The sequence below is a fragment of the Rhamphochromis longiceps genome, linkage group LG10 (assembly GCF_057381845.1).
Source record: "Rhamphochromis longiceps isolate RC_006_pf linkage group LG10, R_longiceps_female_GT1.1, whole genome shotgun sequence".
Lineage (NCBI taxonomy): Eukaryota > Metazoa > Chordata > Actinopteri > Cichliformes > Cichlidae > Rhamphochromis > Rhamphochromis longiceps.
In genome coordinates this window covers 35,392,135-35,406,235 of record NC_140566.1, presented here as the reverse complement: position 1 = coordinate 35,406,235, position 14,101 = coordinate 35,392,135, and the positions used below count along the sequence as shown (strand labels likewise).

At 47.4% G+C, this 14,101-nt stretch overlaps 1 protein-coding gene across 1 annotated transcript; it reads right to left on the bottom strand.

Annotated features, from left to right (window-relative positions):
• Window positions 1-2,468: 2,468 nt before the first annotated feature.
• On the bottom strand, window positions 2,469-10,701 carry dub (duboraya). The gene is made up of 8 exons (XM_085421448.1): window positions 10,567-10,701; window positions 10,412-10,482; window positions 6,506-6,595; window positions 6,191-6,259; window positions 4,078-4,146; window positions 3,676-3,915; window positions 3,144-3,572; window positions 2,469-3,049 (listed from the first exon to the last, which is right to left on the bottom strand). The coding sequence occupies exons 2-8, from the start codon at window positions 10,415-10,417 to the stop codon at window positions 3,026-3,028; spliced, it is 927 nt and encodes a 308-aa protein (XP_085277574.1). The 5' UTR covers window positions 10,418-10,482; window positions 10,567-10,701; the 3' UTR covers window positions 2,469-3,025.
• Between the last annotated feature and the right edge of the window lie 3,400 nt (window positions 10,702-14,101).

Genomic DNA, 14,101 nt, shown 5'->3' with positions numbered 1-14,101 from the left:
ACTGAAAATAACTCCCTAATGAGATCACCACAGGGCTGTGCTGTGGAGGCCGATCCAGGACAGGAGGGCGGGATGGCCCTGGAAGCAGAATTATGTAACCGGCTCACCTGGCAGGCTGCGTTCACACAGAGAGGTTTCCCAACGTGACGCCCACGCAGGACGTTCCTCGCTGCTCAGCTGAGGGGAAAAGTTCAGAAACACACGAGAACCAAGGAGAAAGACGCCCACGCCAGAGAACAAGCAGACCACTGAAGACCAAGACCAGCTGCTCCCACGGTGCAGGGATCCAGAAACGTCTGTGACTATTTTTCTCCTTCTTTCACACGAGCAGGAAGTGAAGGAGGCACGAGAACTGATGACTTCAAAGCAGTTACTTTGGTTTAGTTTCTTTCAAAGCTCTGCTGCGTGTCAGTTTCTGTTCTGGAAAGTTTGCTTTAAGTAAGTTACCCATGGCCGTTTCCTTAATTATTCCACCCAACGCCTGAAACCACGGCCCGAGCATCAGCGGCCTCAAGCAGAGACGCACGGCGCTCTAATCAGATCATCCAGGCAGCGGCTCGACCTGCCGGCAGGTTAAATCAGAGCTGAGACGTCCTGTTGGTCACACTTTCATCAAACAAGAAAAATAAACACAAAATGTCGTTTCTGGTCACTTTGACCTGATCAGTGAGTTTCTCCTTAAACTCATGGATGTCATTTTTGTTTAGTCTCTTTATTATTGTTGAATCGTGACCTCTGACCTTAGCTCAGACATGTGAAGCCTGCAGGTCTTCTTCTGGGTTCTTCTCTGAAGAGTAATTTTGGTCAGCCGGTCACTCCTGGGAAGGTTCACCCACTGTGGGTTTTCTCCCACTGTGGATCACTGGAGTCAGACTGATGATGTCACTGACTCTGGTGCTTCTTTACAGCAGGAAGTGTCTGAGATCTTTGGCCTGCTTCACGTTGTCACACTGTTTCACATCACTGAAGGCTCAGATGTGAAGATTAAATCTGGCCCGAGTCTTACTGAGGTTGGTCAGGACGCCATGTTCATCATCTCATCGTACCTGATGTGATTTCATGATGTCTCTAAATTTTGAGAGGATTTTTTTTTTCTTGTGTTTTGACCTTGGAAGTTTTTACCTGCTGCTGAATGAGCGTACGAAGTTCCATTAGTTTGTCATTATTATCAGGAAGTCCTAAAAACTCCCTGAAAAGCCTTCAGCTAATCCAAAATGCTGCAGCAAGAGTCCTGACAGGGACTAGAAAGAGAGAGCAGATTTCTCCTGTTTTGGCTTCCTGTTAAATCCAGAATTCAAAATCCTGCTCCTCACATACAAGGTCTTAAATAATCAGGCCCCATCTTATCTTAATGACCTTGTAGTACCATATCACCCTATTAGAGCGCTTCGCTCTCGCTCTGCAGGCCTACTTGTTGTTCCTAGAGTATTTAAAAGTAGAATGGGAGGCAGAGCCTTCAGTTTTCAGGCCCCTCTTCTGTCGAACCAGCTTCCAGTTTGGATTCAGGAGACAGACACTATCTCTACTTTCAAGATTAGGCTTCAAACTTTCCTTTTTGCTAAAGCATATAGTTAGGGCTGGACCAGGTGACCCTGAATCCTCCCTTAGTTATGCTGCAATAGACTTAGGCTGCCGGGGATTCCCATGATGCATTGAGTTTTTCCTTTCCAGTCACCTTTCTCACTCACTATGTGTTAACAGACCTCTCTGCATTGAATCATATCTGTTATTAACCTCTGTCTCGCTTCCACAGCATGTCTTTATCCTGTCTTCCTTCTCTCACCCCAATTGGTCGCAGCAGATGGCCCCGCCCCTCCCTGAGCCTGGTTCTGCCGGAGGTTTCTTCCTGTTAAAAGGGAGTTTTTCCTTCCCACTGTTTCCTCCTCACACGTTGTGTACCATTGTAATAGATTAACCTATTGGTTATCGGGCGGTCGTGGCTCAAGAGTTGAGAGTTTGCCTTGTATTCGGAAGGTTGCCGGTTCGAGCCCCGGCTCGGACAGTCTCGGTCGTTGTGTCCTTGGGCAAGACACTTCACCCGTTGCCTACTGGTGGTGGTCAGAGGGCCTGGTGGCGCCAGTGTCCGGCAGCCTCGCCTCTGTCAGTGCGCCCCAGGGTGGGTGTGGCTACGATGTAGCTGCCATCACCAGTGCGTGAATGGGTGGATGACTGGATATGTAAAGTGCTTTGGGGTCCTTAGGGACGAGTAAAGCGCTATATAAATACAGGCCATTTACCATATTGTTAATTTGGAGACTACGATGAGTCTTTATTTGTAAAGATAAAACTTTTTAAAATACAGTTAAAAGTCTCAAATTTCTACTCTGTGCTTCACCAGAGCTCAGTGGGCCAGACTTGTACAGCTGACATCCACCTTCATGTGTTTAACGCCCCTGATAAGTTTGCATTATCAGGGGCGTGTCCTGTTTGACTGACAGGTAGCTTCGTCATCGCGCTGCAGCTGTGACACGGAAAAATCAGAAGTCATTAGCAACTCTTTATTTCTTTGAGCACTGCCAGATAAAATAAAACAGAGCAGATCATCATTATGGTAGCAAAAGTATTTTAATTTCATCATCAGAAGCACTTTGTGACGTCACCGCCTCCTCAGGCTGCGTGTCGCCATCCAATCAAAACCTCGGAGGTTCCCAGAAATCAGTCAAACCTAACGAGGCTTCGAGGGTTCCCTCACAGCTGTGGCTTTAAACACAGACACAAACCATTTATCATCATCATCATCATCATCATGGTAGGCAGCACACAGTAAGAACAGACAGGTCACAGTATATATGGCTAAACAGGAAGAATGCAGTGTTGTGGTGTGGAAAGGCGTTGAGTGGAAACGAACAAGCTCGGCTGGACCTTCGCACGATTGGCCGAGCGTCTTCGCTCATTCGCAGATGGCGGGCGGCGCCTCAGAGTTTCTAAATATTCGCCTCCTGAGCGTCTGCAGGCCTCTTCAGTCAGGTGTAGCTGATACGGGGTTTCTCTCCCAGCACTCCAGGGGCTCGTCGACGCGTGGTCCTCATCGGGCTGAGCTTGTTGCTTCCTGCGGGGGAAACGTTGCAGTTTTTCAGTACATGTACACAAAGTACACAGAGTACTGCACTGATGTCACTCTGGAAGGAGAACAGGTACTTCACCTCGCTCTGTTCTTCTTCTTTGCCGTCTGTCAGTGTAGCGTCTTCGGTCGGGTCCTGTTTCTGCGTCTCTGGCGACCTCGGCTCCTCCTCCTTCTTCTCTGATGATGATGGTGCCTCCTCCTCCTCTTCTTCTGCAGACCCTTTCTCTCCCTCCTGCACATCACCGTCGCCGCTCTTTGGCTCTTCCTCTTCGTGAGTTTGGTTTTTCTCAGCAGCTGTTGGGGCGTCTGTTTGATCCTCCTTCTTGAACACGTCACCCTCACTGCCCTGCTCGCCGTCCTGCTTGCTGCCTGCTGCAGTTTTGTCAGCGGGGTCAGTTGTGGAGCTCACCTGTGTGTCTGATGCATCTTTGGCCTCCACCTCTCCACTGCTGGATGTCCTGTGGCGGCGTGATGGCGGACGGCGGCGGATGGAGTGGCGAGCTCTGCCCTGGAGGAGAACCAAAGGGTGATCAACTGAGTGTTTAGGCTGGCCGGCGCAGGTATTTACAGGTCACTGAATGCATCACATGAACGCCTTGGAGGGGTCTCACCTTGTTGATGCTCTGCAGGACCGATCCCTCCGCCACAGTGGCAGGTTCCTCAAAAGAGGCGGGGCCTTCCGTTTCAGTTACAGGAGAGGTGACTGGGCTGGTGGGGGTTGCTGAGGACGAGGTGGTTACTGAGGTAGCAGGTGGGGCGGAGCCAGGGGAGGGCAGGGGGAAGTTGAGAGGCAGCATCCTGATGCCAGGGCTCTTCATAGGAGGACCCGTGGGCGAGAGCACGAGTTCAGCCTGCAAAGTGATGTCAGAGCGATGTCAGAACGATGTCAGAGTGATGTCAGAGCGATGTCAGAGCGATGTCAGAACGATGTCAGAGTGATGTCAGAGTGATGTCAGAGTGATGTCGGTGCATGTTTACACCAGCAGGGGGCAGCAGAAACCTGCTGGACTCACCTGGATTTTCTCAATTAGACCAGAGTTCCTCTTGACTTTGACAGGTGACGTCGGGGCACCTGCAGGAGGCTGACACACACACACACACACACACACACACACACACACACACACACACACACACACACACACACACAGGTGCGTTTATTTCGTAGATCTTCATGTAAATGTGGAGACCAGACGAGGAGCTCCTCGGGAACGTGACCTCAGCTCTCGATTGTCATGTTTAATTTTTGTGCCTTTTTTCCGTCACCACACCAGAAGAACGTGAAACTGTATAAAACTAAAGTGTTCAGTCACAGTTCGTGGATTTTCTTTGACAATATATCCCATCATGCTCTTGAGTTACCTCTGAAGGGTGCGTGGACTCGAGCAACGACGATTATTGGCTCAAACTTAAATATTACAAACAGTGCAACTAAATTGCAGATATAAAGGCCCAGTTTACAACAACAGACACCTCGAGGTGCTGATTGTTGTAGGAAAGAGACTCTGACGATCAGAGCAAGCACTTGGCAACAGTGGGAAGGAAAAAGTGCCATTTAACAAGAAGAAATGTCCTGCAGAACCAGCATCAGGATCTGTGTCTACTTCCTGTTTGTATCGAGAGTGACGAACTGGGCGGCTGCGGTGAAGAGAGGATGCTCCACCTACCTATCTGTGGTCATGAGTCAGTGACAGGGAACACAGCGGTGTTTCCCCCACAGGTCGCAGGGCTCAGCCTCGGAGAAGCTGCGACTCCTTGGAATGAAAATGAGCCGGATGAGGTGGTCTGGACACCCAGTCCGGCGTAGTCTGTGTTTAATATGGCTTTTGTGTTGTTAACATGTTTAATGTTTTGTATTTTCTTCTATTTGATCTCCAAAAGCTCCTAAAACAGTCAGTGATCCCTGTTGACCTCCCTCGGCTTTTATTACCACTAATCATTTATTTAAGCTCAGTTTTTAAAACCTTAGGATGTAGCTACAGCCCAGCCCATGCAGCAGTATATGAATGACTAACCTCGTATTGTGGATGGATTATCTCAGTTGTTCTCCTGGCTGAAGTTTGGTCCTTTTACAGCATCCTGCCATGTGATTACATTTGTTCCTGACCACCGAGAACACTCACGGTAACTTTTATCGAGTGGAAAAAACGTTAGCTTGTTTATATTATGCTAACATAGCTGTGTCGCTAGCGGTCACGTAGCACATCATTATATACCAGCTAGCCCAACTTCAGTAACCCTACAAACGTCACTGCTGTTTAGTTTTCTGTCTTCATTTATGCTGGAAGTGATAGCAGAGCTGTACGTTTTAATTTGTTTCCAAAACCCCGCAGTCAGGACATGCTATATTGTATTTAGATAGAAGCTAGCGAGCTAACTCCCTGCTAACTTCTAACTCCGTTAAATGTCATAAATTCCGTTTTCATGGATGCCTGGATGTTAAACTCAATTGTTACACCTGGTAGAGCAGAACGCTGATCATTTTATTAAAGATGAAAGACTTTAGACAGTTTTTCAACTCTCAGTAATGCCATAGTGATCGTTTGATATATGGACCTGCAGCGGAGTTTAGACCCAGACACGGCTAGTGACGTCAGACTTAATGACCTGATCGGCTGTGATTCAGGTCTATGCTGACCAAACCACGGAGAGGACGGAGCACGGCACGAAAGTTGCCATTGACGGTGGTTATCAGTGAAGATGTTTGAGGCGTTTTTGTCTTTTTCTGCTTCCTTTGCAGAAGCGCTTCACACTTCCTGAGCCTGGTTCTGCCGCAGGTTTCTTCCTGTTACAGGACAGTTTTTCCTTCTCACTGTCGCCATGTGCTGCTCTGAGGCGGCGGCCTGAATGGTGGAGTTTCTCTGTTTTATTGTGATTTAAGACTAAATAAAATAAAAAATCTGTTGTATTGAACTAAATAGTTTTGTCATTTTTTCTGAGTCATAAATCAGTAATTTCATCATTTTTAACTGTTTCCTGCCATTTGTGTTGTTTTTGTGTTTGTGTAGTCTTTGTTTTAACTGAACCTTCACACATCAGTGCCCCACCAGACCATCGGCTGGCTTTGAACATGTTTCAGGCGTCTTCATAGTTTTGTCATGTTCCCTAATCTCATCTCTGTCTCACCTCCTGCTCGCCTCCCTGGGGTTTGGACAGCTGTAGAGTGCGTGGCGGTCGCCGTCTGACCGGCTTCTCCTGGTAAACGACAAAAACAGCAGTTAAAAAAAAGACCATTACTCCCAGTATGGACACCTGTCCTAAAAGGTTGCCAGTTTGATTCCCTGAATCAGTCAGATCCTATCACCATGTGTGAGTCTGATATGAGTTACTGATTCTTCCCGAGTCCATAAATCTGACTGTTAGCAGATGATAGCAGGTCTGCACTGGACGTGTCTACGTCCTGGTGTGTGTAGCGTACGTGCTGGCTGTTGTCACACTCACCTGTTCATTCCCGGCGGGGCTTTGTGGCGGAGCCGCACCTTTGAACCTCCTGGCGAGTTCAGCCACGGAGCGCTGCGACGTAGCCTGCTCCTGAGGACGGAGAGGAGAGACCAGGTGAGCAAGCAGGTGAAGGCGGTGATGATATCAGTAACGATAGACACGAGCGATGTGTCTGCAGCAGATTTCATCGTGTTAAAGATTTTTAGGATTGGAGTTTGTCTCTGTGTGACGCTTCGTCCACTCTGAGGTCATCACGCCCGGATCTTTCCTGTGCGCGCTGCAGCAGGACGGACGGTAAGAACATCTGTCCTACCTGCAGCTTTCAAATGGTGAACTGACAGGTGTTGAGGTAAAGTCAACGCGTCACTGCTCATTGATGAGCCGTCCAATCACGAGTCTGTAATCTGAGGAAGGTGTAACTTGGTATCCTGATCATTTTGGTTCATTTATTCCTGAGAATAAAAAGTGAGGAACTGGAGTCGGCTTTAGACCCCGCCCCCACAGAGGCATACGTAAAGTAGTGCAAACATGATTTGTGGGAGCAGTGGAGTCCGTGTGGCAGCGTGTCAGCAGCGTAACCGTGTTAGGATGGAGGCGTGTCAGCTCGTTCACTCAGAGCTGTTTCTTCTACAACAGATGAGACCGAAGTGGAGATGTTTGTTCATATGTAGCACGTTTCTACTCTGTCTGAACACACCTTTATTTCTCTACGTGAGCTCTGTCTATCACATGGATGCACGTGGAGCAGCTTGGGGTTAGTATGTTGCCAGCATGCAGACTGGGATCAAACCACCAACCTCCTGAGTACCAGTTGACACGCTCTACCACCTGAGCTACAGCCACGTCCATGAAGCCCAAACCAAACACCTCAGACGAGCTGTCAGCCGATGGTCTGAGTGAACTCCTCCGTATGAGTCCAATCTGTCCCACAGCTGAAGCTGGGACCAGATCCAAACTTCAACAGAACGACTGAAAAAGAACGGAGCTGCTGCAGAGCTCAGAGAGCCGTGCATGAATGAATGCTGCAAGCCTTAAAGTGGGCGTGGTTTCTTGGTCACATGGCCCTAAACTTTATTTATGAGCTATGTTTTCAGTTTTAAAGTCACGCTGTCGTCAAACCCTCGTGTTTTGCTGGATAATGTTACTTTGAGACTTTGAGTTGCAGAGATTCAGTTGATGGTTTCGTGTTCCTGCATTAGAGAACGCGCCCACGGTTCTTCAGCTCAGAGGAATGTTAAAAGCTTTAAAAATAAATACACGCCGACATGTGAACAACAAGAAAACACCCACTCTTCACGGACGACGCGTCGATCCTGGCGGTGTTCCATTTGACTGACAGCAACCAACAAAAACACAGCCCTCAAACAGGGAGATGGGACTGCCCGTCCTCACAGAGCTGAAACACACATGGGTCCCCACAAAGGCAGGTATTCAGGGACACACCAACACAGCTGTTGACGTGTGGTTGATCCGGGCTGAAGGCCTCACATTGCTGACATTCAACAGATAATGAAATCACATCGCCTCAAGGACACACACACACACAGACACACACACACACACACACACACACACTCAGACACACACACTCAGACACACAGACACACACACACACACTCAGACACACAGACACACACACACACACACACAGACACACACACACACACAGACACACACACAGACACACACACACACACACACACACACACACATGCCCTCTCAGAGTCGTGTGCATTGTTTCCATGGTGTGTGTTTGACCCATAAACTGAAGTTAGAAAGTGATGAAAAAAGCAAAACAGCCGTTAAACCACTTCCTCTTTGCTGTTGTGTGTGTGTGTGTGTGTGTGTGTGTCTGAGTGTGTGTGTGTGTGTGTGTCTGAGTGTGTGTGTGTGTCTGTGTGTCTGTGTCTGAGTGTGTGTGTGTGTGAGTGTGTGTGTGTGTCTGTGTGTGTGTGTGTGTCTGTGTGTCTGTGTGTGTGTGTGTGTGTGTGTGTCTGTGTGTCTGTGTGTGTGTGTGTGTGTGTGTGTCTGAGTGTCTGAGTGTGTGTGTGTGTGTGTGTGTCTGTGTGTGTGTCTGTGTGTGTGTGTGTGTGTGTGTGTGTGTGTCTGTGTCTGAGTGTGTGTGTGTGTGTGTGTCTGTGTCTGAGTGTGTGTGTGTGTGTGTGTCTGAGTGTCTGAGTGTGTGTGTGTCTGAGTGTGTGTGTGTCTGTGTGTGTGTGTGTGTGTCTGTGTGTGTGTGTGTGTGTGTGTGTGTCTGTGTGTGTGTCTGTGTGTCTGAGTGTGTGAGTGTGTGTGTCTGTGTGTGTGTGTGTGTCTGAGTGTGTGTGTGTGTGTGTGTCTGAGTGTGTGTGTGTGTGTACAGCTATGGGGCCCATTGGCAGTTATTGAACCTTCAGGGCTTCGATGGTCTTCTGACTTCATGCAGAGTCCCAGACGTCCTTGAAGATGAAGGTTTTACATCTTCTGCCAAAACTCTGAGGACTCTTTTCATCGTCCACTCACTGTGACGTCACCACAGGTGTCCTCAACGGTAGTTTCTTGGTGGCTCCCATGTTTTATTCTTTCGCAGCAGGAAGTGACCATATTTGGAAAAGAAGGTGGAGTCCTAAGTTATCGGAGGATTAAGTCACTTTTTGAAGCGGGCGTTAGAGGAGCTGCAGCGTATGTCACTGACTTTGTGGCTCAACGAGTGTTTTACATGTTTCCATACAAACAAAACGTGATTTGACCGTTGTATTCTCGCCTGATCACTTATGTTATTGATTCTTTTGATCACAATAGAAGAACCACGTGTACAGTTTGGAGGATTAGTTCTTGCTCAGGGAATGACTCTGTAATCCAGCCGGGGTGGAGGCAGCACATAGGATGTGAACTGCAGCGTGCACCGTCACCTTTAGTGTCAGTGGTTACAAACAAATGCTTTGCACCACCAGCCAACATCCAGCTCCACCTCGAGAGCTCTCAGACGTAGAAGTACCAAAAACTGCAGTTCCCCAAACATCCAGCGGGACTCCAGTAATCCTCAGCTCGACAGCATTTAAAGCCTTTCTATTTCTCCCTTTCATAATATCATATTTAAATTTCAGTAAGACTTAAAGCTTGCTTTGTCAGGGGCGTGGCCTCTTTGACTGACAGGTGGATGGAGACACAGGCGGCTGTAGCTGCTAGCTGTCTGCTAGCTTCACCTCAGCTAACTGGACTCTGAATCAGACCTCTATTTGGGCTGTTGGGCGTTTTTAATGATGTCATGGGACCAATAACATGGCTGCTGGGAGGTCACTGTACTAACAGAGCGTACAACAAGCCTGAGCTCCTCGCCACCCTCTCATCTGAATATGGCCACTCCCTGCCCAGAACAACAACAACATGATGGCGGCTAAAATGCTTTCATACACAACATGCAGCTGCACTGGGACCATGTGCAGGTGAAGGTGCTCTGAGCACAGAGTCAGTAATCCAGCCCTGATGTCAGGAAGGCCTACGTGACTCTCCACATCCTGTGAGGACAGAGCAGACTACGGTTCGTTGTTAACTGATAACTATTTTTAAAGCAGAGATAAGTTCTGGGCCTTCGTGGAATCGTACGAGCTGCAGTTTGCACACGCTCAGTGCACGCCACCTCACCGAACCTGCAGGGTTGTCACTGCGTCAGTAAAGCCAGAATGAGCAGAAATATGTGGACGCCACACTGGCCGCCTGCTCAGAGTCATGGCGAAATTGCAGCAGTTCCTTTTAAAATGTTCACTCTGCAGTGTGCTCGACTTTGATCTGAACTCCACTGTGATGCAGCAGAACACACACACACACACACACACACACACACACACACACACACACACACACACACACACACACACACACGTGTAAACCCAGCAGCAGCTGAAAGCAAAGTTTGAGAAGTTTTACCTCCATCCTGCTCGTCGTCTCTCAGCCGCCTCGCTTGTGTCGAGTATGTGTGAAAGAGAGAGAGAGCCAGCCTGCAGGTTAAATATAGAAGCAGAGTCATTTCAGAGCGAGAGAGCGAGAGAGAGAGAGCTCATGTTCTGTCACATGGTCATCACCTCGCTCTGTTTCTGATCGTCCTGCAGCTTCATGCCCATCAATTAAACCTGGTTTAATTCAGCTCATGCTCATTAACCTGACGTCTCTGAGCTCGGTCTGCACGATCGTCACATTTAAACCCGTGAAACCGCTGAGCGCTCAGAAGTGGAAGGAAGACTTTTGCTCGCAAACACTGTTCTCAGTTAGAGTCATTTTGTTTACAAATGAAGAACTTAAATCTTTCACAACAGAGTCGCTACGAAACACGGTTATCTGATCACATCAGCTCCGACTGCTTCCTGCACCCACTGTGTTCCAATTATTTCCTCTGTGAACATTACACAGCTGCAGCTTGATGGCTAAACCGTCTTTAAGCATTAATTACTGTTTGCAGTTTTGTCATCATTAACACTTTCTTCAACACTTTCTTTTTGTGGATTTTTTAAAAATAAAATCTGACTACAGAGATGAAGCTTTTAAAAATGCATTCCTCCTGATCGCCAGCAGGGGGCGACTGCTCTGGTTGATGGGAAAATGAGCGTTCTGCTCAGTGAACTCTCTCCGGATCACTTTATGGTCTCGCTCTCTGGCTTCAGGTCTGATGCTCCCTTTGGAGATTACGGTCCTATCAGAGTCACAGAGGAGCAGGAAGTGGAAACATTGGGTTCAAGTGGTTCTGCCTTATGATTGGCAGATAGAAAAAGGCACCAAAAAAACAGACAGTTAGCAGCTACAGCTGCCTGCATCGCCATGCACCTTTAATACAAAAAGGCCACGCCCCTAATAATGCAAACTTTACCTTTACAGTGTGTTTTCACCATTATATGGATTATAAACTGGCCCGTGAGGACCCGGAGAAACATTCGGGGTTCTTCTCTATCTGTTGAAGGCTGTTTACCTCAGCTGTCAATGCTGCGTGATGGCTGGAGTTAATGTATGTTGAACCGTTGGAAAGTACTGCTGTTAGCTAATCTTACCATCTTTTAGCTGCTGTTAGCTGCTGTTAGCTGCAATTGGTTTCTGTTAGTCAAAGCTGCACTAACATTTTGGGATGCTTAGCTCAGACTGCATCAGTTTGATGGACAATATAATTACACACTAATCTGGGAGTATAAAATGTTTGTTCTATTAAACAGGCTTAAAAATTGACTGAATTTGTAACAGAATCTAAACAGTTGTTATGAAGGAGGAAATTATCTACGGACACCAAACCAGTTTCTGTATCCGGCTGTAAACATGATTATTTCTTTAAAGGTTGAACATGGCAGGCAGCTCTCGCCTCTGTACAGGATGCTGATTGGATGTTGCTGAGCAGGTTGATTAGCAGGTACCTGAGTCTGTGTGGTGCCTTCGTTCAGTCTGTGGAGCTGCTCGACCAAATGTGCTCACCTCAGGCAGCTAAAAGTCGAACTGTGGGGTCAAAGTGCAGGTGCTGGACTCAAGAAATCAGAGTGAGGTCACCAAACGTTTTGTTTACGGCTCACATTTCTGCTCTCGAGCTAAGGTTTTGTTTAGGTTTTTTTTTTATTCACTGTTTACAATATTGAATTTCATCAATAATTTCAGCCTTTAAGAAAAGAAACACCAATAATAATGTTCCATCTCTGACTGATATTTATTCATATTTTTAGCATGTTTGTGTCAGTTTGTCGACCACAGCCTGTATTTTTGTGTAAACAGAGGAAGCTGCAGGACGTCTCCTCGGCTCTGAGAGGAAGTTGGGTCACTCGAGCAGATATTTCTTCTCTCATTTCTCCTTTTTTGTTTCAGCAGTGCTTCCTGAGCTCTTTGCATCACAAGAGAAACCCACGCCTGTGGTGAAGCTGAGGGTGGAGCAGAGAGGAAGATGCTCTGACAGGATTTTTTTCAAAGAGGACTCGTTTCCTCCTGCAGCCGCCATCCAGGCATATGAAACCGTGTTTTCATGTTCAGGACGAACAACAAAGGCCTCAACATCACACTTACTACAGTGTTGTTTTCACTGCATGTCACCGTATCTTCAGACCAATCAGCTTTGGCGGTTTGAGCACTGAGACACAGGACGTGGTTGGAGGGGAGGGGTGAAGCAGACAGGAAGAAGTTTTATGAAGGAGGAGACCTTATAAGGTGAAAGAGACGCTTGCGGAAATGTGACCAAAGAGAAGTTACTCAACCTCAAAACCTCCGTCGTTACAACAGAAAGCGCAGACGTTTCAAATCCAACCCCCGAGAACACGAGGCGTTCACTGACCTGCGGCCTCCTGGTCTGCATCCGATGCACTGATGAAGAACTCGAGGTCCTCCTCAGTGAATACATGTCTGTGCAGCACTCTGGTGATCAGACTAAAGGTTAGCGAGCGCCACGCTGTGGTAAACACAGTAAACCTGGGGTCAGTGGTGTGGATATGCTGGGAGCCCTCTGCCACACTTTTACAAACCCTCGGTAATGAAAAGAATGAATAATGAAACAGCAGAGCGTCATGACGGAGGAGGACTTCTTCTTTTAGGACGTCAAAGACGTCTTAGCTCTCTAGAACCTCCCTGAAGAAGACACCCTCTTCCTCCCACACCGCCTTCTCACCATCGACACATACACCTCTCTGCATTGAATCATTATCATCCTCCTCAGCGTCCTGTCTTCCTCCCCTCACCCCACCCGGCAGAGGGCCTTCCCTCCCTGAGCCTGGTTCTGTTGGAGTTTTCCCCTCCTACTGTCGCCCAGCGCTTAATCGTGGGACATCATCTGATTGTTTGGGTTTTCTCTGTGTTCTTGTGGAGTCTTTACCTCACAATACAAAGCGTGCGAGGTGATGAGAACTGACGAGTTGTTGGTGATGACAGCTTCAAGGCACTTCCTGTATGGAGAAACTAGTCACAGGCTTTGCTCCTATGAACGCACTGATGTTTTGGACCCTTTCTGTATCATCCTAGGTGTTGTCATGGTAACAGCTGGACGACCAATCATACAGTCTGCCAGCACAAATAAACCAAAGATTCCTGTTTCCATCTTTAATGTTAAACATTTGACTTCCATTGGGCAGAGCGTCATTTCAAGCTGCTTTCCTATTGGCTGGTTGTTAAAGGCGGTCATGCTGCCATCTTTAATCAGAACACCAACATGTCTGGCATCATTGAAGGTGGAACCTTGACCTGTGAAAACTTTCTCCCTCCAAAATCATCCGGTGGCCATTTGATGCATTTAGGAAACACCTGTAAATCGTAGCCTTTGGAAAGTCTAATGCTTCTGTACAGGCTGTGCTCTGTGCTGCCCCCTGCTGGTTAAACACTCGCCTGTCCCTCAGATCAGTGAACTGATAAGATAAGATAAGATAACCTTTATTAGTCCCACACGTGGGAAATTTGTTTTGTCACAGCAGGAAGTGGACAGTGCAAAAGTTATGAGGCAAAAATTATAAATGGATTAATAGATTATTAAAGGTGTTTGCACTCATTTTCATGTTCTTCCACAACAATGAGAAAAAATGAAATAATCTGAAATAATAAATGCTGTTAGCACAAAATAACCCGTTTGTATGTTATCAGTAGATAAAAGACTACATCAGGAATGATTCAAAG

Coding starts and splice junctions, on each gene's coding strand:
- dub (XM_085421448.1), bottom strand. Junction 3,916..4,077: donor GTCTAATTGAGAAAATCCAG/GTGAGTCCAGCA, acceptor ATCACTTTGCAG/GCTGAACTCGTGCTCTCGCC. Junction 3,573..3,675: donor TCCTGCAGAGCATCAACAAG/GTGAGACCCCTC, acceptor GTTCTCCTCCAG/GGCAGAGCTCGCCACTCCAT.